The 25,058-nt window shown below is 28.0% G+C and overlaps 2 protein-coding genes and 1 long non-coding RNA gene across 9 annotated transcripts in view; 2 read left to right on the top strand and 1 right to left on the bottom strand.

The window, feature by feature from the left end:
- Window positions 1-5,920, top strand: part of LOC114127170 (GATA-binding factor A-like) — a 29,155-nt gene extending 23,235 nt beyond the window's left edge. For all 7 annotated transcript variants that reach the window (XM_027991326.2, XM_027991328.2, XM_027991330.2 and 4 more), the window contains 3 exons: window positions 1,761-1,948; window positions 2,886-3,162; window positions 4,756-5,920. In XM_027991326.2, coding sequence (XP_027847127.2) covers window positions 1,761-1,948; window positions 2,886-3,162; window positions 4,756-4,991 — 701 coding nt within the window. In that variant the 3' untranslated portion in view covers window positions 4,992-5,920. The remainder of the gene's footprint in view (window positions 1-1,760; window positions 1,949-2,885; window positions 3,163-4,755) is intronic.
- Window positions 5,921-9,872: 3,952 nt separating this feature from the next.
- Window positions 9,873-10,543, bottom strand: LOC126549287 (uncharacterized). The gene is made up of 2 exons (XR_007603436.1): window positions 10,449-10,543; window positions 9,873-10,076 (listed from the first exon to the last, which is right to left on the bottom strand). It is a non-coding gene; the product is annotated as an uncharacterized LOC126549287 (long non-coding RNA).
- Window positions 10,544-10,658: 115 nt separating this feature from the next.
- Window positions 10,659-21,854, top strand: LOC114127181 (nuclear receptor subfamily 2 group E member 1-like). Its single transcript, XM_027991352.2, has 7 exons — window positions 10,659-10,774; window positions 12,593-12,733; window positions 20,411-20,506; window positions 20,706-20,795; window positions 21,050-21,233; window positions 21,337-21,449; window positions 21,542-21,854. Exons 1-7 carry the CDS (start codon window positions 10,771-10,773, stop codon window positions 21,766-21,768), a joined length of 855 nt encoding a protein of 284 aa, XP_027847153.2. The 5' UTR covers window positions 10,659-10,770; the 3' UTR covers window positions 21,769-21,854.
- Window positions 21,855-25,058: the final 3,204 nt, after the last annotated feature.

The following is a 25,058-nucleotide window of genomic DNA, read 5'->3' as shown; positions in this document are numbered from 1 at the left end:
ATGTTCACGATATATAATCACATATACCTACAATAAGTTATTTTTCTTTATCTCTAATATTTTTTTAGATTATCTTGCACTCTTGAATAAACATTATACAAATAGTCCTGATTTGAAACTAAAACTATTAGACATTTAAAAACATAATTTAGTAACCGTGTTTGTTTCTGTAGTGTCATTCCATTTGACATTTATTGTGTAGGGAAGTAGGTTATTTGCTTCTTTTCGTAATTTATAATTATTTTTGTATTTTTTTCATAATTCATGAATGATTTCGAATTTCTTTAAACTTAAGTTGTCAGTATTATCGTTCATCGGGATTGACGTCGACGACGGCGTTTCCTTTAAAAAGTCAATATTTCAATCCGTAAGTACGCAATAAATTGTTAGCAATATTTAGGTAAAGTATAGGTATTAATGTTCATCACAAATAACAATATAGTATAATTTTATTTATTTTAAAAATCGTCGACGTATTATTCAAGTTAACCAACCATGTAGGTAAAATCACTTATACCTACTATGGTTATTGATTAACCTTAAATATTTATGAAAAAAAAAAAAACTTATTAGACTGTAAAATAAAATGTCACCGCATTGTACTCCAGTAGTAGGTTTTATATAAGGGTATGCATGTGCGTATGTTTGAGTGTTGGCCTATGTTCACACAAGTCGGATCACCAGTCCAGACGATTACCGATCGACTACCGTTTTTTCCTGGCGACGACGACGACCCCGATTACCGGTTTCTTCTTCATATTCGTCGTTGTCGTCGTGGTCGCCGACGTCGTCGCCGTTGTGTGTTGGCGCGTCGAAGGCGGCGGTGGCGTTATTATTATTGTAGGTGTATATAATATAATATTGTGGAATACAAATAAAAAAATATTTTAAAAAACCCCACCGACCTCCGATCCGATCGGAACATGACAAATTACTCAACCCGAGGGACCAAACACGATCAATTAGTCCCGAGTGCATTAACCGGTTGCGCGCCCCTTCCCCTTCACTCCGTATGGTAATTTATGTTTGGCGCCATAAGGTTTTTAAAACACACTCATGCACGCACACTTATGTTTATACGCTTTTTTTATTTTATTTAATACTTTTATACATTATTATTTTTTATACTATTATTATATTCTGTTATTTTATTATTATTATCATTTGTTTTCACGTCACACTAGGCGTTCGGTCGCATCTGTTTTTAGTATAACTATTTACACGGAATTCCACACAGGCTGTATCTATATAAATATATAATATATTAGAATAGTTAGTGGAGATCGAAATGCGAAATTCATCCGTAAACTGTATAATTTAAATTATTATATCTCGTGACAAAAATAATAATTTAATGCCAACAGTGGCGGATTATACCGGCGGAATATCGGGATTTTTTCCGATGCGCTGGTATAGGCGTACCTACTGTCTATCTAGTAGAACTTGTTATTTATTATAGCTAATAATTAAAATTTAAAAATATTCCTACTACGCAGAGAAAAATATATTGAATAATATAGATTTTGATAACATTATTGATATTGTTAAAAATAAAAGTGATTTATTAGATAAAAAAACTATGTACCTACCTGCATTTTTTAAAGTTTAAAATTATAAATAAATTTATGTTTTTATTATAAATGTAAAATATAAGTTACCTACCTATTTTTTTTTTTTTTAGAAATAGCTAATTTGAAGTCAATATAAATCTCCTAAATGAGCATGTAGTTATACTCTAAAAAAAATGTATTATGTTTCAGACGCCGGAATGGATTTACAGTTCGGAGACGGTCGGGAGTGCGTCAACTGCGGTGCAATCTCCACGCCGCTGTGGCGCCGCGACGGCACCGGACACTATCTGTGCAATGCTTGCGGGTTGTACCACAAAATGAACGGCATGAACAGACCGCTTGTCAAGCCTGCCAAAAGATTGGTCGCCTTCGAGACCGTGAGTTCAGATACCTCTATTATAGCAGTATCGTATATTGTATATTATAATATACACTGTTGATTAACAATTATGACGCGAAATACTTACGATACGTCATTGATAAAACTAAATTAAATTTCTTGCGATGGAGTATATTATAGAGAATCGAAGTCACACATACTTTTAATGAATTTCAACGCATTTATAATTTATATATTTATGCAACATACTCTTATTGAAAGTTCATTATATAATAGATATGTATATGTATAATAATTTATTTTAAATGGACTTTGATGTTATGAATATATTTAATTACTTAATTCATAAGGAATTAACCAAAACTGTATAATTATAATTCAAAAAAAAAATCATTGGAGTGTCGCTTATGGGTTCTTAATTTTTTTTTATGTATGTACTATTCTTTTATATTAATTTCATAATTTATTTAACAATTATAAATGTTGTAATAATATCCAAATGTATAAGTTCAACGTCTGATACATGTTTTTATTGAATCATTATTCAAGAATGTGTGTGCATTTCGTTTGTTCTTAGGTTTTTATCCTTAATTAAATTATTATCACGCATGCGATAACGAGAGGTTTTATTATTACAACATTTTTTTTTACTAAATCATAAAAAATTGTTTCATTTTTTAACATACATAATTTTCAAAGATATTTGTCATTTTTTTTTCTGAAAAATTAAACGTAAAAATAACTAATTAATATTTAGACAAGGTTTATTAGGTAATCACAACAATAAATAATAGGTATGTTGCACGTATATATGATTGTTATTTGAGTACTTATTTCGAATATCTGCAGGTATGTCCAATTATAGGTAGTTCACTTTTTGAGCTCGTTTCAACCGTCCGTATATTGTGCTCACATTTTTAATACTTTATATTATTCATTTATTGTATAGTTTATTTAAATTAATTTCTTCATAGGCATCCAATAGACGCCTTGGTCTGTCATGTACAAATTGCGGCACCCGAATGACCACCTTGTGGAGGAGAAACAACGACGGCGAGCCAGTGTGCAATGCGTGCGGTCTGTATTACAAACTACACGGAGTTAACAGGCCGCTGACGATGAGAAAGGATGGTATCCAGACGAGAAAGAGGAAACCCAAGAAACAGCCTTCGTCGTCTTCCTCTTCTTCTAACGGCTCGTCTAACGTGGAGAACCACAGACAATCCACTTCTGCGGCCATAGATCTATTAGGTTGGTATCAAAATCGTTCACTAATTATATTATGGTACGAAACTTTTTAAGAACATTTTGAATTTTAAACAACAAGAGAACGTATTCGTGTATATACGGTAATACAAGTCACGAGATTCGTGGCTGAGAAATGATAGGTAGTTATAGTGGAGAGTAGTAACTAGTCAATTCTAGGCGTGTAAGTAACCGGGTGATAAAAAAAAATAATGATCGATTGACCTGAAGCTAAAAAAATCAACGAAAGAAATTATAGTAGTTTACAAAATATATCAAGAGACGTCTCGTCATTAAAATAATATTAAACGGTGATAAAAATAAGAGATTGTAGATAATTAAAACTTAAAGTTGTATATATAATATGATAATGAAACGAGATAAAACTATAATATTCTTCACTATAAACGCCGTTAACACTCGATTGTACCAAACTATAATATATAATAAATTATTATACATTTGAAAACAATTTTAAATAATTAACTAGTAGTTGGAGGAACAAAAATACTTATTATTTTGTTCGCCCTGTGTCCACAATACAGTGATAAAGTATTAAATAATATTATATTATGATAGGTAACAAATATGTTTTAAATCATTGAGTTCATATTCAAATTCATGGGACCATAATGGGACGTGGATTACTTGCATATTCTAATTGATATACTAATGTCGTTTCGTTCACGGCATGGCCTTCTGAATACTCAATAATATATTATTTATATTATAAAATTATTGAACTTACGGCAACCACTTTAAATATCTAATCATACATAAAATTATCTTTATATATGTTGTATTGACAACACGTTACTTCAATGCCAAATTTCTCATAGCTGGTTCAAAATGTCAAATTTTGCTTATAATTTGCAGCTGTGATTACACCTGGACTACATTTTATAATTTTTTATTTTATTCACATATAGATGTATAGTGCTAAATAAAATTTAAGATAAGATAAACAGACATTTTTTAACCATGCTAGTTATCAGTAAAAAAAGCAATTGCAATTATTCATTAATTTTAATGATAAAATTATAGTACCTATATAACAATACTTTAAGTGTCGTATAATATTTATAAAACGATATGGTTATTCTAAACAAAGACAATAGTTTTCAGAATGACTTACCAATTTTTCAACAATAAATAAGTAATACAATGTCTATTGTACTCTTATAACTAGGCTTATGCATTTTCATGTTTTTTCAGATAAAAACCAATAATTGGGATTTAGCCGATTTAGTTAATTTGATTTCAAAATTATATTTTATATATTTTAATGTTTTTATTTATTAGAGAATATTACATTGTATACGTTAATTAGCGTTTTAGCGCTTTTTCTTTAGTAAAAATAGAGAAATGTATGATAAAAATATTATTCAATAACATAAAATTTAAATTAAAAAAAAATTTTATTTACCCATTAAAACACATTATTTTATGCATTGATATATTGATACCTGCGTGTAGGCTATCTGTAAGTGTGTTTTATGTATTTTTAAGTCTCTGAATTTATATTCCATGAACAGGTTTAAAATCAGTAACGTGACTATCTAATAACAGATGAATTAACACAATTTTTTTTGTTTTCAGTGAATAAACATCATACGACGGTGGAAATCAAACACGAACACAGTTACGATTCGGCGGCAGCTGCGACTGCCGCTGCAGTGGCCGCAGAACACTTCCTTTTCTCCGGCTCGGGGGGCAGCCATCATCATCCCCAGTTGGGCGGCTTCAGTTTTCCGCTTCCTCAGGCTCCGGTGCCGGCACACAACTACCAACACCTGTTGAACGGACACGTCAACAATAAACTGATGGCGTCATAGAATCCGACCTGTGTATATAGACCGAAGTCTGAACAGCATCCGCCGTTATTGAATTTTGTACATAATTATATATAGTATAGCCTATCATAATATTATCATATTGATATTATATAATATAGTCAACAAGTTCGATTTCTTGCGATTTCTAGACTTATTAAAATACACACAATAATACTAACAATATTAATATTTTATTATAATATATATATATATATGATATATATACCTACTGCAACACCATCATTGTATAACATAAAAATATATTATATAGGTATAGTAAAAAATCATCATATATAATGATACTGTAAATTTATCATAAACGCGCACATTTTTGGAACACTCAGTACAAAATTGTATCACGCTACCTTCCTATAGAACTTTGTTTAAGACTATAGTTATTTGCTTATCACGTCAATCGTGTAACTACTTCTATTGTGTTTAAATTTTATTGCGGTAATTACCGTTCGTTCTAGTTTTGAGTCGACACCCATTTAAAATTTAAATGGCATCTACGACAAAAGAACTTTTGACGACTATTTGTTTTAAATTTTGTCTAGTCTTTTATTTGTATATAATATATACGCTATATAAGCATTAAAATTCACCGATTTACTAATTCGTTTATATTTTTTGTGCCCACAGTTTTCGTTCGACGCTTAATACTCACGAAATTATTATTATCTGTTGAAAATTGTACATATTATTTTATTATCGGGACCTAGATAATACGTTTTTTTTCCAAAACATTGGAAATTATATTCTAGGCGTGTCCTCACTTTTAAAATGCCAAATTGCTATTTTCCATCATGTACCTATGTAAATTTACTATTAATTTATGTGTGTAAGACGTAAGTATATGTATTGTATATACTTAATGAAATGTAAAGAAAACTATTTTATAAATATGGTAATATATATTTACGACTTAATCATTGTATACAATTAAATGTCTATCATCATAAATTACGATTCGTAATGTTATTGTTGTAGAAACAAATACTATACGAGCATACGGTTAGTGCGTATCTATATAATCGTTTATAATATAATATTGTCTCCCAACATTATGTATAATATTATATAATACGTCACTAAACATATATGGTAATTATCTATCAATCTCGATGTATTCTACTCAAATAACACAATGAAAAAAATTTTGTATTTAATAATAATTATTAAACTATTATATCGAAATCATAAATAAAAAACCGTTTTCAGATGTATAACAACGTATAATACACTAATATACCTACATTTTTATTAAAATATTGCACGTTTCTATAAAGTCTCTAACTATAACCATAACAGCACGAATTAAAATTAGATGGTTTTCGGTATACGATCGATATTCACTTTGGCGATGAAAGGTTCTATAAGCATATACTTAATTAGGGGGCTTCGGAGATTCAAAAACTTCCGAAATATTTTAGTTGGTACCATAACTATATGTTTACCAAAATTTAACAGTCTTTGATCTGAATCGCTTTTTATCGTATACAATGATATCACACTGTACACTATACAGTATGATATCATTGTATTCAAATTTAACAAAATGTATTACAGTGTTTTTCTCAATAACGAGTTCCACTGGACACCTATGATGTATAGCAAAGCGTTACCCATAACCCACGCCTAACTTTATATAAATTAATATAATTTAAACAATATTTAATTATGAAACTACATGTGGGTATGACGTATGTCTATAACGTACTTAAGGAAACAAATTTGCAGATTATTATATTTATTATTTAATTACTTAATACGCGAGTTCTTCAAACAAAGCAATCAAATCATATAATATTATTGTTATTTTTTATACATATATAGATACTAACGATACTATATATTATTATCTATTGAATTTGCAGTATTATGTTGTAATATTTATTGAAACAATTAATTGTTTTCGAGACAAGCGAAAACAGATTAAAAGGTAAAATTCTAATACTTAACATTACAATATGTATTTACAATTGAAAGCTTTAAAACCAACAAATAATAATTATTACTTAGTGCCGTTCCTTACAATGCCAGCGGTTAAGTGTCAGTTAAGACTAACCGGCAATGACACTAGTGATTTACTATATTACTATAGTCTATTATATAGTCAATACGTTTTTATTATAGCAGTCAAACACGCGGCGACAAGAGTCATTCGCTAGTCGCTACAAATGTTTATAAGATAATAATTAAGCGCCACAATATATTCGTAGAGAAACTTGTCCTAAATATTATATATCATTATAGTATAGTATAATATACTATATACCTATATATGTGTAATCACTAATGAGTTATCAGAGATATCTCGAAGTCAATTTTAAATACGAATACTTTCAATTTTACTTAAAAACAAATAATCGCATTAATATATAAGTAAGTAGATAGTTTACCATCAACTATACTTAACTTTATTAAGGTTAATCTTAAAAAGTTCATCTAATAATAAAAAAACTGAATAAAATATAATGTACTCAATGCAATATAACTTAGTTACATATTAATATCACGATTTGATATAAAAAAAAAAAAAAAAAAATTAATAAACATTTTTAATACTTTATGTACATAGTTTAAAAAATATAGTTTTTCTGGACAATTTATAGTTAAGTAAAAACGATATTGTATAAAACTATAAAGCCTGTTTTCCTCTATTATAGTCATTTGTTAATATCGTATATTTAAAACAATTACTTACTGATTTTGTTCGATTTTTCGGTTTTTCTTTCGTTCTAGTGTCAACGACTTTTTTTTATCTTTGTGATTTTTAAAACATTTAATTACTATATGTCAGCATAAAATTCTTATGGTCTTATAATGACCAAAATATATTATTGTGTTTTAAATTAAGCGAAATAGCTAGACTATAATTACGAGTTACACATTTAATGAGTCAAAGTTAAACTGTTTGTTTCACATTCTATAAAAATATAATATTATATGCACATTCAAACACAATATAGATAGTATCATTGTTTTAAATCGTTCAAAACAATTCTTGATGATGAAAATTTACACGAGGTTAAGATTTCACGTTAGTTGCACGATAATGACAGTCTGTTTTCAAAGACGAATATTTCAAAGTTGTTTTATACGAATATTGACCTCGAATCTTTAAAGTTTTTAAGCTTTTGTTTTCGCGTTGGTGTCGTATTAATGTAGTACTAATGTACTATTATAAAAACACAAAGCGTTAAAAAAACTATACTTGAACAATCAATTGGTAAAATATTATGACTGTTTGTAATTTATATCCTGTACCAATCTGTTAAGCTGTCATTAAGATAATAATATTATACAGTATAACGTACATATTATTATAATAAATATACTATAGGTAATTAGCATATCTTTTGCGCTACTGACAAATCAAATATTATTCGTCGATTAATCTCTTCATAAATCCTATTAAATAAAAACAACATAGTTTTTTTAAGTAGCTAATGACACTTCAGATTTTTCTAAATCTATTGACGAAAATTGTAAGAAAATCAGACGTCAACTTACTGAGGAGTGAAGATATAGGTATTGATGTTATAGCTGGTATGTATACCTTTTCCCTTGAAGAAATTAAATAATTCTAGTGTTTTTACCATGACGTCTTAAACTCCATTAAATACAAACTATACAGTCATTAGAGGGATTTACACCAAATATTATAAAGCCTAAAATTATATACAATTATAATAACGGTTTTATTTTATGTAACCATTGGCAACCCTATACAAACAAAGTAATATTCGTTTTTCGTTAACTAATAAATCCCCCCGTGTGAGCCCACTTTTAAATACACAATTTAAAAATCGGCGTCGATTATAAAATTGTCGTGTATAGTATTGTATTAACAATACAATAAATTTCAAAATCATGAGTATGATAGATTTGAATATTAATTTCTTACTCACACCCACGTATATTGATTTTTATTGATATAGATTTTATGGTTAGTTTTGATTGAGTTTTCTTATACATTTTTTTTAAGTTATATATATATTTTTTATTATTTAAATATTTAAATTTAACTTTAATGTTATTTTATACAAATTTTCACTCGCGTGAAGTTTCCCCACCCGCTTTGACGTATCAAAATCTTCATCAATACCTATTTTGATAGTTAATTTAAATTGCAGAAGTTTACGAGTTAAATGTTAATGAATTCAAAGCTATAGACAAAATATGAAAAAACAACTTCTCATAGCCCACCAAAGTTTTCCTACTATCACATTTGAGTATTAATTAATAATATTAACAATAATTATTATCAATTGATTACTCATCGTTGTAATAGGCTATAGGGGCATATTATTTTCTTGTTTAGATACTTAAACGTGTTTATTTGATTTTTAGGTAGAAAATGACATTCTTTTAACAAATATGAAAATATAATAAAAACATTGATCGAATTTGAATTATTAGAATTATGGAATAAATTGAAAATGACTTGAATTTTTAAGGAATAATATAACCAAATCTTACATTGACTTTTATAAATCCTTTGTATTCATATAATCCTTTAAATAATTTACTAAAAGATAACAATAATTGATGAAGTACGCTCTGTATATTGTATAGATAATTGTGAGTTTTCGAAATTTTATAAATTGCACGGTCAGTATTGTGATTTACGAAAATAGGTATCAAATATATAATATAGAATATGATACATTTTGTAAATTTTATGAACGACCAACACCGTGGATTATCAAGATGATATATTATGATTATTTTAATCGGTTATATTTGGACGTTCAAATAATAATAATAGTAGTGACACTCGAAGAAAAGGAAATAAAACTCGAATAAATTGTACGTACATTCGACCCATTGCTGCAGAAATATAACTGCCACGTGAAAAAAAAAATGAATCGTATATTCTCAATAATAACAATGTAATAATAATGATAATAAAATAATAATGACCGACGACGTGACCCTTTAGGTTTTCAAGTTTTTTTCCTTTTAATGGATACATTCAGACGTCGGGATTTATGATATCTGGTTGACAGGTGGCAAAAGCAAACATTACTTTAATGGACGTGGGCGAGGGATCAATGATCAACCGGCGTCGCCCAGCTGCTAAAATGCAGAATATTACAATATATATATCTATTATATCTAAACGTGCGCGAAAACGGTCGTGGAGCGACGTGGACATATAAGTGCATGTACTGGCAGTGGCGGGCGGGCGCGCGCGCACGTCCTCGAAGGGACTTTTGAATGGCTTTTGAATAAATAATAATTTAGAAAACGTGTCGGAGCACCCCTCCCCCGTGCCACCCATCCAACAACGCACTCGTTTGCGGCCGACTGTAAGTATATTATTATTATTTACACTCGCACAATTATCCGCCCATTACCGATTTCGAATAACAGCGATTTTCTTCACTTTCCACCCCCACCGCCGTTTTCCGCGTATGTCACGATAACAATAATATAATATTATACTACCTTGTCGTATGTGACGTGTGTGTATGTTTTCCCATTGTCATGTTTTTTGTTTTGCCCTTTGGCGCAGGTACAGAAACGCAGAACTTTTTCGTCGCAGTCGGCGAGCAGGTATCGAGTCCGCCGCAGATCCGACTGCAGCTCGTACTTAACGTGCCGGCGGTCAATGCGATTGGACATACATCGAATAATTAATAATATTATACATCATAGATTTTTGTAGATCTTTATACATACGACATCAATAATTTGTCGCGTATCTGCGTACACGCGACTCCGCTGTACACGCAGAAGGATCAAACGTGGTTTATATAACACAACTCGTATGGGTAAGTACAGATTACATGATAATATCATTATAAGCGCGGGCACACTGCAGAGATCCATTCGATTGTTCGCCGTTTCACAATAAGGCCTTTCTTACTGTTTTACAGTGATCCTTTGTAGTCCGAGGATGTTACGATAACGACTTATTCTATGACCCGGGGAAATGTATGTGTCGTACATTATGTACTATTATTTCTAATCGTATATAGAATATATTATTATGTATTTAAAAGTTATGCGTAACAACATTATCTATAAAACAAATTACAGCGGTCGAAAAACGATAATATTTATGTATGTATATTTCCGACTCGGACGCGAATAATCTAAATCTCGCATGATCTTCGGATAACGATGGGTTACTTTGTATTCTTATACTATCGGGATCTTTAGAGATTGTGTATATTGTATATATTGGCTCTAATATACATATATTATAATATTATCACACTTTAGCACGTGTTCGATTTTCTGAAAGGAGAGATGTGTGAGGCTGTTATAATAATATTATTTGATTTATCACTCCTCTTTTATTTATGTTATAATATTTAAAACGATCGATTACGATCAAACCTCGACTGCCGCACCCGGCGTACGACAGGTTTGCGTTTTATAAACATTTACTATTTACACACAACATTACATGGTTATTAGTTTCTAAATACCATGGTACCATAGATATATTATTATGTATATAGGTAATCAAATAGTCAGAGTCTGACTGTCAGACACGCATATTATATAGTATAGAAACGACAAAAACGTCAATTCGTTCATATACTTTACGGTATTAGTATAACATATACTACACGTACCTACTTACCATATACGTCATTTTATTACGCGTATTGTGCACACATCCGTACTCGTTGTGTTTTTGCAGTTATTTAAAACCCACCGCCGCGGCGTAAAAAACGTCACGAGTCTCCGATCGTACGGCCGAGACATTACTCATTTTTGTTGTTTTTTAACGGCAATAATAACTGCAGCAGTGCGCGTATTATAGATCATTATTGTAACGACAATGCTGCGTGTGCAATAATGCGTATTGTGTATAATATATCGTTGTACGACCTGTACGGTCCGCGTGTACACGGCGCGTTATGGCCGTTTATGGGTATGACAATATATTAAAATCTATTATGAAAACGCACGGGGAGATGATAACGAAAATCAATTATCTGCGGATGTCATTATCCCGAGAGCCCAGCATAACATAATGATGTATACAGTGTTTGTATAATAATGCACATGCGTGTCTAAAACAATGACGAAGAAACACATTTTTTTGTGAGGTATTTCATAATATATAAATCATATTATATACATACATATTATATGCTGAAAACCATAATATTTATATATTATTATACATCGATGTTTACATATTGGTGTTAGTTGACGTGTCCGTAAAATCAATTGAACCTAAGGTATATACGTCGTACGTGTTTGTCTATCGATACCTATCACATACATCAGTTATTAGTTAATTACTTATCGAGTTAGCGCAGCATAATATTTACTTCAACTTTTAATACCCGTGCATAAAATTTAAAAATATAAAAGTATTGTAGCATTGTTCACTAATATAATATATTATAAATTATGTTTAATTTTTTTTTTTTTTTTTTATTTAAGTTAAACGCTTTTAAACGTTTGTAGGTGCGATAATAGTACAACACACAATATGTCGTATTTATATAGTTATAGTACATAAACAATCCTCCAATCGATATATGAAAGAAAAATTACTATAAAAGGAAAATAATAATTTATTATTTACAAATGTCTTCTTTTTGATGTCAAATTATTGTACCTAGGACGAACGTTACCAATCCCGGTGTACTGCCGGGTGTGCGGCGACAAATCATTTGGAAAACATTACGGCGTTTACTGCTGTGATGGTTGTTCCTGTTTTTTCAAGCGGAGTGTCAGGCGGAGGATCGTATACACTTGTATCGGTACGTTGATCGTTAGGTATTTAAAAATGAACACTGTTATAATATTGTAATGTGCACTTGGTTTAGTATATTAGCCGTAACGTAAAAAATTGCAATAATAATTTATTATATTATTTATAACGAGTGGTCGGGAATAGAGCATTAATCGTAGCAACACTACTTTATTTGTAGAGATTAATTAGAGTAACTACACGGAAAAAAATATTTGGTTGATCTAACTTCAATTTTAGGTACATTAACTGTAAATTATAGTTCCCTATGGCATAGCTATATTTTTAGTTCCGGATACTATTATTTTATAGTTAGAAGATTATAGTCACCACAACTAAATATTGGTTAGTTACATTTCAACTATTTCATATAGTTAAGACGACTATTGTTTTAATGCATTCTAACTGAATTATATAAGTAAAATAACTACAATTGTTTATCAATTTGACTTCATAATTAGTTATTTACCTTAATTAAATTAGTTGAAACTACCAAATAAAAATACTGATTAAATTAAAATATATAGTTGCACTAGGGAATACAATTTTAGTTACCTTACTAAAAATTATAGTCAATGCCTTAAAATAGTTCAGTAAATATGTAATATAAAAGTAAATAAAAATAAAATAAGTAAAAAAAAAACTGTTTTTATTAACATATTTATAATATTTATTAAATGAAAAAAAAATATAATAATTATCTGTAAGTTATACAATATAATATATTGTATAACTTACAGATATATATTATAGTAACTAAATTAAATTTATACTTTATATAATATTGAAAATTGGTATTTAAAAAAAAAACATGTATTTTATTACTTAGGTATATAATATAAACCATTTGATTTTACACATACCGTTGGATGTACACTATTTAAATTTTCAATACTGCAACACACTAATTTATTTGTTAAAGTTACATTATACGATTGAAGATGTTCATTAAAATAATTACAAGCAAACATATTGCATACTATAAATGGTTTATTATCAACATCTTGAGCAATAAATAGTGATAGGATTAAACCAAAAGTTGGTAAAATATATGGATCTTCACTTAATTGTAAAAGGACTGACATATTATTATAATTATACAAAGTACCTTTAAAATTAATCCATGAAACAAATGAAATATTATCATTTAAAAAATTAAAATTATTATTTAAAAATTCAGAATTATTATATTCAGTTAACTTTGATTCATGTATTGTAATATGGCGTCCTAATTTAGTAGTATTTACAATTAATTTATTTTTAGTTGATAAAATTCTATAAGCTACATTAAGCTGATGTTTTAAAGCTAAAGTATAACATGCATTCTTCCTTGATGTTATTGATTTAGCTGTTTCTTTAAGTTCCTTATGTTTCGACTCAAATCTCATAGACCAAATTAATGATAATGGACCACACTTTTTTATTATCATTGGATAATGTACCATATGATGAAATTTTGGTTTAAGGTTTGTGTTAAATAAATTCATATACAACTCATGGTGTTCTGTTATAAGGGTTTTACAAAGCTCTATGTCATCATACTTTATACTTTTTTCTAGAAGAATACCAATTATTTGTCTAAGACTAATATATAGACACCAAATGTCTGAATTCAATGGTATTAAATCTCCTATAATTAAAGCAAAATACTTTGTAAAACAAAGCATTTCACTTGCAGACATTTTTATTAAACCATTTTTTAATAGAGCAGTTGATAAAAGAGGTGGTCTGTTACGAATATCAATTGATCCGTAATTAAAAGATTCAATTCTATTATTTAAAGTATCAACTGTGAAATAATTAAAATCATAAATCATTTTTTTTAGGATCATACCTATATCATATTTACATACGCCTTCCAAAATATCATGCATAATATCAACTGCAAAATTCTGAGTCACATGAAATGAATTTATTTGATTGAAAACACATAGTTCTTTAAGACCAGTAAGAGTAATATTGTTTATTGATATGTCCTCATCATAATTAGTTTTATTTCTTAGCATTCCATCGACTTGAGTAACTTGATTATGACAATCTAGTTTTGGTGATTTACAAAAACGACAGGGAAATCGCGCGACAAAACTTTCACTAAAGCCTAGTATTGAGTGCAAACCTAAGTTGTCACCCAAAATTAAGCCTAAAGAAAAGAATACTCTATACATTTTATCATTATATAATATATCAATCCCTACATTCTCTAAAAAATTTAATTCAGATATAAGTTCTGCAAAAATAACTTGATTTCCAAATTCTTGTCTATCATTGGATGTAAATAACTGTACCAAGAGTATATTTTCCAATGAAGATGCCAATTCAGGAGGCAAACATGGCAAGGATACATAAACAGCACCTAGTTTATTATTTCCTGCATGGGATCCTAATGCATTATTTATTTCAAAATCGTCAAAGTATAAAAATAGTGGTATTAATATTTTTCCTGGATTTTTTTTTAATTTACTTTGCCACAATTGTGATTGAACAAAATTAGAAATAGTATTACATCCTGAATTAGAATTTAAGTTGTTCATAAATTCAAGAATCACATGAAATAAATTGCAATCTTGGAATAACATTTTAAGAACAGACCTCAATGGAATAAAAGACATTGTAACTGTCTTAGGTTCAAATATAACACGGCCATTCCTCAGCTTATCATTTAATCTATACCCAATTTCAACCATTTTTGGACGAATTAAAACTCCCATTTTATCAAACATTTTGAAACGGAGATGTTCAGACTTGATATTAGAAAATGTATGGGAAAGTTCATCAAACATACAAAACAAATCTTTTGTTTCATTAAAATCAATCTGGTTTAAATTTATGATTTCTAAAATTTTGGTTTTTAAATTACATAAAAATGAATCGTTAAATAACTGAATGTCGTCAAATAGTGTTTGAATTATTTTTCTGGGAATTAAATTATTACTATACCATTTTGATGCTAAAAATATTGTATTGGATTGAAGTGTTTCTCTAAATTCAGTAATTGTAATTGGTTCTGGACAAGGTTTTGGAGGGTAATTATGATTTTTAATGGAAGAATTCAGAGAAGAATTCAAAGAATCAGAGGTTCCTTGTGAAGTTGTTATGTCAGGCAAATTACAGGACAGTGGTGTGTTTATACATTGTGTGTCTAGATTATTATGTTGGTTTAAATGATTTTTAAATGAATGAAAAGAGTTAAAAATTCTAAAGCAGTTTAATTCATTACATTTAAATTCATCTATAGATTTTGGATCATGAAAAATATTTATATGTATTAACAAATGAGAATTTAAGTTGAATTTAGTGTTGCACAAAAAACAAGAAGGCATCTTTATATTCAAAAGTCGTCTAATGTTTGTAATAGGTATTTATTAAACTATTTAAATGAAATATTTTTTTTAAATTAAAATTAAATTACTTATTGTAAAATAAAACAAAAAATAAAATATTATAATTAGGTGTATGTGTAGTACTTATAGTACTCACTAGAAAGTGATAATTATATGTTATTTAAATCGTTTATAAATGTTTTAACAAATAAAACATGTTTATCTGACTTGAGCGTTGTATCGAAGAAATAGTTTTGGATAAACAACCAAATCTGTTCACTTTCTTGAGGATAGTGTAAGTTAAGAGCAAAATAAGATTTGTAACAAACATCTAATGCCTTTAACGGTGTTTCTAACTTATAATATATGCTGTTGATCACAGCATAAATGTCATTGTCATCAACGATTACTATATAAGGCTGCAATGTTGTACCATATTGAATTGCTTTTTCTATTTTTTGGGCATGGACATTTCTTAATTCAGAGACATCCTGAAATAAAATTTACCAAAAAATTAATAATCAAAAATATAAATTAGTAAAACTTGAAATTATTTGAAATCTATGTATTAATTAAACTTACAGGTATAAATAAAACAAAAGAATCTGCTTGTTCAGCCTTCGATGGTCTCCAAATTGAATGTTTGCCGTCTATTTTACGTTTTTTGTCCAACTTGATTGTTAATGGTTGAAAAAGTTGCGGCAAAAGTTTGAGGACAGATATGTTATCATTACCTTTAAAAAGACAATGGTATTTTTTTATGTTAAAAAATTTTATTAAACAAAATATTAATTAAGTTAGGTAGTAATTATTAATTACCAGGCCTTGATGGGGTTTTAAGTTCGGAAAGTAATGTAGACTCGTCTTGTAATGAAAAACGTTTTTTTAGTTTATCAATATAGTTGATTAACTTGACTTTAAATATGTCAAACTTAAGGAATAAAAGTTTTTCTTTTCCAGGGTACAAAGTCTGGAAATCTATTTCAATCTATAACAATAAAAATACAAGTAAATCCAATGTTGTTTCAAACAACATATTTGATAAAGTATATAAACAATAAACATGTTATACAAATTTAGTAAAACCCTGGTTAATATTATAATTTGTTAATTTCATTGTGCACAATATTGTATTATTTACATAAACAATGAAACATAAAACTCACTAATAAATGACCAGTAGGACTTTTAAAGGCAGGATAAATGTCAATACAATTTTCTTTTATTTTCAATCTATAATTTGATGTTTCAGTCCAATATTTATGTAGAGTCTGGGTAGGTAGTGTATTATTCTTAAGCCACAATATTTTTTCTTTACACTCTAATAATTAAATATTAAAAGTTAAAATAAATATAAAATATTTATGATCTTACAATAGGAAATTAATACCGGCATCATCAATTAAAATATCATTTTCTACAGACTGTGATGTTACAATAACTTTCGATGGATTTATTTGTTTAATTTGTTTTCGCAGATTACAATATTTGTCATATAATTTCCCTCTCATTGGGTGTACATTATTTCCATCTTTAAAATAAGGGGTAAAATAGGTTTCTCTAGTCTCACATGGAAATAATTGTTCAATACCTTTAATTTAAAATTTAAATCATAAAAAATTAGTCTTTTTGTAAATGTGTAACAGTGAAAATAAACTAAACACTCTTCAGAAAGAATACCTTTGGCTAATAGTGAAAATCTTTTTTTTTCAATTTTGATAGACTGTTGGATTTCATGTTTAATAATGATGGAAGACAAACAATTTCTTATATATTGATTTAATGTGCCAATAGAATCATAATAATTAAGTACTACTTTGCCATCACTATATTTATTGAGTATGTCACTAACATAATTTTTAGCATTTTGTGCCTAAAAAATAAAACAAAAATAATGAAGTACTATAGTTCTAACATTTTTTTTTTTAATATAAATGAATAAACCTCAACAATTTCATTAGTACTTAATGACTGATGGCAATTATTCTTTGAAGTGCCAATATGGTTGATCACATTTTTTTCAGTCTCTAAATAATAATATTAAATAAATTAAATGAATACAATACAACCAAAGATACAAAAATATTTAGAACTACCTTGAGAACTACCACCTATAAATGGTGATATTATTGCTTGATCATTAGATTCAAGTAGAGTGTTACCAAATAAATCATCTTCATAAATCTCAAAGTTGGTTATATTAGATATATTTACATTGTTTACATGTTCGTCTAAAAAACATATTTTATGCAAATTAAAATAAATAGTTACCTAGGTATTTATGTGAAATAAAAATATTCAAGTGTATTAAGAAAAATAAATCTTTTAAGAGCCTACTCATTTGATCCTCCGGCACTGAAGGTGATATTGCAATAGCTGCAGGTATAGATGCTTCAGTACATTTGATTGATTCCTATTGGTTAAAATAATTATAAAATAATCCATTTATATGAGATACCCAGTCAAGTATTTATCTTAAATTAAAAAACTTATAAAAATAATCAATTAGGGAGGTATAAGAAACATTTTGTACTTAAAGTAATTAAGGTTCAAATGCCTAGTCATTTTACAATAAATCATTGTAAATATTGAAGTATTAACTAATGTTTTATATTTTAATATAATTTATATTATACATAATATGAGAATACTGAATATAGATTATAAAGATTTAAATTTCTAATGCATATTTCTAACGACAGGTATACTTGCCAAGTACATAAATAATCAAATAGGCAAGTAATATAAATTAATATAAAATATTATGTATAGGTACAATAAGTGTTTCAGTGACTGATTTGTCAATTATATTGACATTTATATTATATAATATCCTGACATCCAACACAAACATATTATACTACCATGATTGATATACATATGGTAGGTAGGTAGGTATAATAATTTATTTACTCACTTGAATTTCTTTTAGCCTAGTTAATTTTTTATAAAATGATGCACGTTTACCCATCTTTGGTATTAATTCTTTAACCATTAGTTCTGTTAATGACATAAACTCATCTTTACCAATTTCCTCATCTAGTTACATTTAAAAACACTAAGATTAATAGATTAATTACAATAGAAACATTAATTTTTTAGTCAGATAATACTACCTATATATAAGCTATAACCTTAAATCTTAGGTACCTATGTATTTTGTTAAAAACTTAGAACTTAGAATTAGAAAACATTTAAAGTACATTCAAAACTGTATAGGTATCATAATATTAACTAAACCCAATATTGTTAAATAAATAATAATAATTATAATAATTACCTTTAAACGTATCAATCAATTCTTCAAATCCCCATTCAATCAGCACGCCAACAGTAAATTCATCCATAGCGAAGAAACTCGATCAATAATAAATTATACGCAGTGTCGATGACAATAACGGACGTCAAAAGCCCGACGAAGGTATAAAAATATTTGGTTATATATTATTATAAGTCCGTTACTAGTTAGTAGTTACTACTTACTGTGTACAAGCACGATATAAAATATAAAAAAAAATAAGTAGTTAGGTCTAAACAACTGTAAAAAGTTTATACACACAATTACACGCATTAACACATCACAAGTAATTGAAAAAGTGCAGTGGAAACTGGAAATTATTGTAATGATGGCCGATGCTCGATGGGTAAATGAAAATAATAACATATAAAAACAATTGGAACCTATAATAATTATGGGTAGTAATTTTTATTTTTTATACGTACTGACACACGTACGACACACAATGCGCGTCGCGGGACGCACGAATACGAATGTTAGGACTTAGGACAAAGGATACGCGCGATATTTTGGTTTTTCTTATGCATCTAATAATAGTATAACCACAATATTATCAACGACAATAACAACTTTATTTTATAATTATTCCAACTAAATAATATAGTGATCATGCCTAAACGTTTAGCTATCGACATATGCAGACACCAGTTTTAGTTACTTCAACTAGTATTATTAGTAAATATAACTAAATAGTTTTAACTATAAGTCTTAGCTTGTTTAACCATTAATTTTGTTGTACCTATATATAATTTAATCATGCCGACTAAATTTTATTGGTACAACTACTAAATTTCTAACTATAACTTTATAGTAAATGTCAGTATATAGTTGTATCAAACCCAACTAAAATATAATTATACCAACTATATTTTCGTCACCCAAATTTATTTGGTAAATATTTTTTTCCGTGTATACGCAAGTACACATAATGTACACATAATAAACTTCCCGACTACTTAATTTATATTGAAACAATATTTATCTAATTATTTACCTCTGAGTTTTGAGATGGCTATTGTTTAATTATTATTTTTTTTTAATAATAATATACACTTTTGTATTTGTTCAGCTGGAACGGGTCAGTGTATCGTGGACAAGGCGAGAAGAAACTGGTGCCCGTTTTGTAGACTTCAAAAATGTATGAGAGTCAACATGAACGTTTCCGGTAAATATCTCGTTTACAGATAATATCTATCTTCAGGCACACTGATAAATGATAATATATATATTAATGACGGTACTATATTATATTCAACTGACATTGATAGTTAGTGCTAGACATATGTATAGTTTGTTCGTTTTTTATTATTATTGGCTTCATTATTTTTAACTGGCCGATTTCATGATCCTTTTTTTACTTTTAGCCGTTCAAGACGAACGAGGCCCGAGAAAGTCCAAAACACCTAAAATACCTGAAATCAATACCATTGTACCAAAAAACTGGAAGACAAGAAGTAAGATGTGTAATACTTCGTTAATAATTCCGATTATGTTACATCATCTCTGCGCGTGATTAACAAGTTCAATAAATTCGTTTTTATGCAAATATAATGTATTTGGTTTCTTGCTCTAAGTTTTTTTAAAATTCAACAGGTTTTCAGAATAATTTTCTCTTAAAATTATAATCGATTTAGGTCATTCAAACATGTGTGAAAAAAAGTAATATTCGCTCGCATCTATATATCGTACGTTTTATCTCATGATTTAGATGAATACATATACGAAATTGGTGCTCAAATATTTTTAACGAGTCTAAGACAATGTAGATTCAACGAATCGATAGCTATATTACCAAAAGCTGACCAAAACGAAATACTCAATAAAACGTGGTATCAATCGTTCGTGTTGATGGCGGCGTTTTGGCCAACAAACCTCATAACACTTTTATCCGGGTGAGTTACACTTATAACACGTTTCGTACAAATTTAATGTCGTTGTTGTCGTTTGTCAATGATTATGAGTAATTGTTATTGGTTTTTTTTTTCGTTCACATAGATCAAACTCAAGCGTCGAACGTATAGTCGCCACGTTAATAGCCAGTCACCGGGCTATGAGACTTGATTCGGTCGAATACAATTTAGTGCTTACCCTCGTCCTGTGCCGACCCGGTAAGTTATATTTTCTTTATAATAATGATTCGAAAATATTACTGCAGAAGTTTGGATTTGTATATATATATGGTTTTGTATTCTATTATGAGATCTATGCGGTTCAGCTGAGTTCAAAAACGACTTGACCGCCATCGGAACAAACGCCAAGGACGCTCTTATGAAACACGCTGCGTTCAAGTCACCGACCAGATACTATGGAATATTGGCCTGCATACTTTCCGTCTCCGAAGACTTGGCGGGATATATAAAAATAATTTTTTTCGAACCATCAGTTAGAAATGTACCGATGAATCATCTAGTGTCGGTCATTACTTAGACGCTTTACGATTTATCTATATTTTCTAGTCAGCTTGTACCTATATCTTGTTTTACACAAACAAATAAACATTACACATATATTATTATAATTTAATATTTTGATGTCTGCGAAACATTAGTAACCGCTCAATATGTAAATAGATAATAATAAAAAACACTATAATAATATCGTAGATGAACCTTATTTTTCTTAGATTTTTTATAACTATAAGCAATTTACTTGATTTTTGTAATATACTCGTATATTATATATAGTAATATATCCCTAACTCGCAACTTCTATTTGCATAGTTATTGTATAGTTACACAGTACAATTTACAAGTTACTTTCAAAAAAAATTTTATAATATAGCTGTCTCAAATATATCTCGTTATTTTATAAAAATTAATACGATTTGTTGAAAAATTATGCATTATGCAATTGGGTGACTTGTAAGATTTAAGTATCATTGAATATAAACTATTATTAATACATATTTCTTAATATTTTAAACAAAATAATCAAATTCATTTATAAGCCTAAAAATTAATGATAAAGTGAAAAAATACTAGAAAAAATAACTAGTAATGTTATGCTCGCCAACATTTAAAAGAAAATAAAAGATACAAAGCTATCAAGTGTAATCAATTTTATAACTTTGTTATAATATTGTGGCAATTCAATGCCTAAAAAAATTATACAGTTTTTTATACTGTAAATTTTTAGAGATACATATTTTTTTGGACACACTATTTATTAGGAAACAATCCTAGAATATTATAATTTAATAATATTTATTTGACAAAAACTATTTTGCAAACTGCTGTAGTTATAAATTAGTTTTATTTGATTATAGTTACTGTGCATTTTTTTAAAAAAAACGTAAATTCCTATTTTTAGGAATTAAAATTGTTTTACATGCGATGCGTGTAAGTATAACGACAAAAAATATGTTTATGCCAATATAGTAGTATTCAGCAATAAATTAATAATAAAATAAAATACATATGTAGCTACGCTACGTTGTATACAACTACAATAACATAGATGTATATAGTGTAGAAGACATTAGTTTTAAAAGGCAGTTTACATTTTATTAAATATCTGGATATTTAAATAAAAGTAAGATCGTTAAATATTATAACTACAAAAATAATCTATGTATTGATAATTTTTAAATATTTGTTATTGAAATGTTATCTTAAACAGTTAAAATTATAGTTTTTGTGTTCTTTAGATTTTTCCACGGTTTCTAAATTATTTTATATAGGTGTAGTTAATGCAAGAATACAACAATAAATAATAGCTATACATTATTCATGTATATATAAGAAAATAAAAATATTGAAAATAACAATTTTGGAGAAAAAATATAAATTTTTAAACAATGAAAATAACACAATTAATATTTACAGATCTAGTCATTAAAAATGTCATGTTAAATTAGTCAATATCTTATAATGAATCGACGTAATAAAATTGGAAAGAAGTATGTATATACCAGTTTACAATTATCAAAGTCTCAAACTTCGTATTAATATTATATTTAACTGGACATTGTTTTTATTATTAACATGTACTATAAACATTTATTGTTATTTAGTTAAATAAATAATATTATTATATATATTTATTTTACAGCAGTGTCGACTGTCGAGTTGTTGTGTTGTTGAAATCACCGCTGTCACGCCTTTTTCACTGAATTTTACCACCACCCCGAAACGATTTTAAAGACGAGTACCGCAAAGGATTTGTGTACAATAATATAATAAAACGTTGTGTGTGCATAGCGTCCAAAAAAAAACCTTTTTACCAATACTATTGTTCTGGCACGTGCGTCTAAATAATGCGTTATACATATATAATAATATCAAGCGTATTAATGATACGATGACAGTAACGACCACAACAATAACGACAACAGAGTCGACCCGAAAGTTCCTTTGACGGCCCGTCAAAAAACGATTAAAGGTAGTCGTCGCAGTAGGAGGTATATATACATAACTATTATTCCACTTTGAGTAGCTGCCGCGCGTATAATAATGTACATACTACGTCATAATATTATATTATTGTTGTTTCCGGTCCTTATATTATTTTACCTTCACGTCCTTTACTCGTTAGATATTATACCTTTTTGACTACGATACTTCTGATCCTCGAATGTAAAACATATCATACACTTATTCAAATGTATATTAAAAAAAAACTGTTAATAATTTGTATTTTGCGATTTCATAGTAACGATAATATTATTGCGTACTCAATAATATTTGTTATACTTGATAAACGCGCTTAATATAGGTCACAGTTAGTTTTTTTGAAACCGTTATTTATAAACTACATTTCATTTATTCCGATTATTTTGATTTTGAGATCAATTAATACTTAATAGTTATACAAATGTTTTGACAGTATTGGCAACCGAGTATTTTAAAGGTTAAATGTAATTTAATTTATAACACAATTCTTTATTTTTCTTTTCAAATGACTTTAATTCATTAGATTAATAACCTAGGTATATCATATTTTATATATATGTACTTATTTATTAGTATTCAATAAAATTTTATTTCTATATTATATAGGTAAGTGAAATTATGGGTAAACAAAAAAAAAACAATACCACAAATAAAAAAAAAAATACCCAAAAGTAAATTAATCAATAGTCATTTTTTTATTGAATCGTATTATTTTATTAGTCATTATTAGTTTTAATTACAAATTCAGATCAACGATGTAATTTCTATAAAAATACAAATTATACTTATTTAAAGTAAATCAAATTTAAAATATTATTATAGGTATTAATAGAAATTGTATTTTGAGAAACGATTTTAAAAATATTTCATAGCTAATACATTTTTTTTTTTTTTTTTGATATAAACCTATAATACTTAAATACCTTATTATTATAAGGTATGAATTTCAATAATAAATTAATACAAAACAATATAATAAACAGAATATTGAAAATAATAAAATATTATATAATATGATTCTCGTGCTATAACGAGTATAACGTGGAACAGTTTCCGACTGTTGCGATACCACAATTATGTGTAAGATGGAACAATGACTGATCTTTGAAGATAACATAACACTGAGGTACAGAAATACCATAAAAAGTTCGACTAGTTTATACAGATTCTAGAACATTCAACGTGACAGTATAATATAATAAGCGTATTCATTCGTTGTTGTGCCTCGTGTGTATTTTTTTCTTATGAAAAAAGATTACAACTTAAATTATTTTAAGACCGCAGGTTATATATATAACTGTTAACCTGTTATATTTACATTTTACT

This window comes from Aphis gossypii, chromosome 1 (assembly GCF_020184175.1).
Source record: "Aphis gossypii isolate Hap1 chromosome 1, ASM2018417v2, whole genome shotgun sequence".
Taxonomy (NCBI): Eukaryota; Metazoa; Arthropoda; class Insecta; order Hemiptera; family Aphididae; genus Aphis; species Aphis gossypii.
This window is presented reverse-complemented; position numbering and strand designations above follow the sequence as displayed.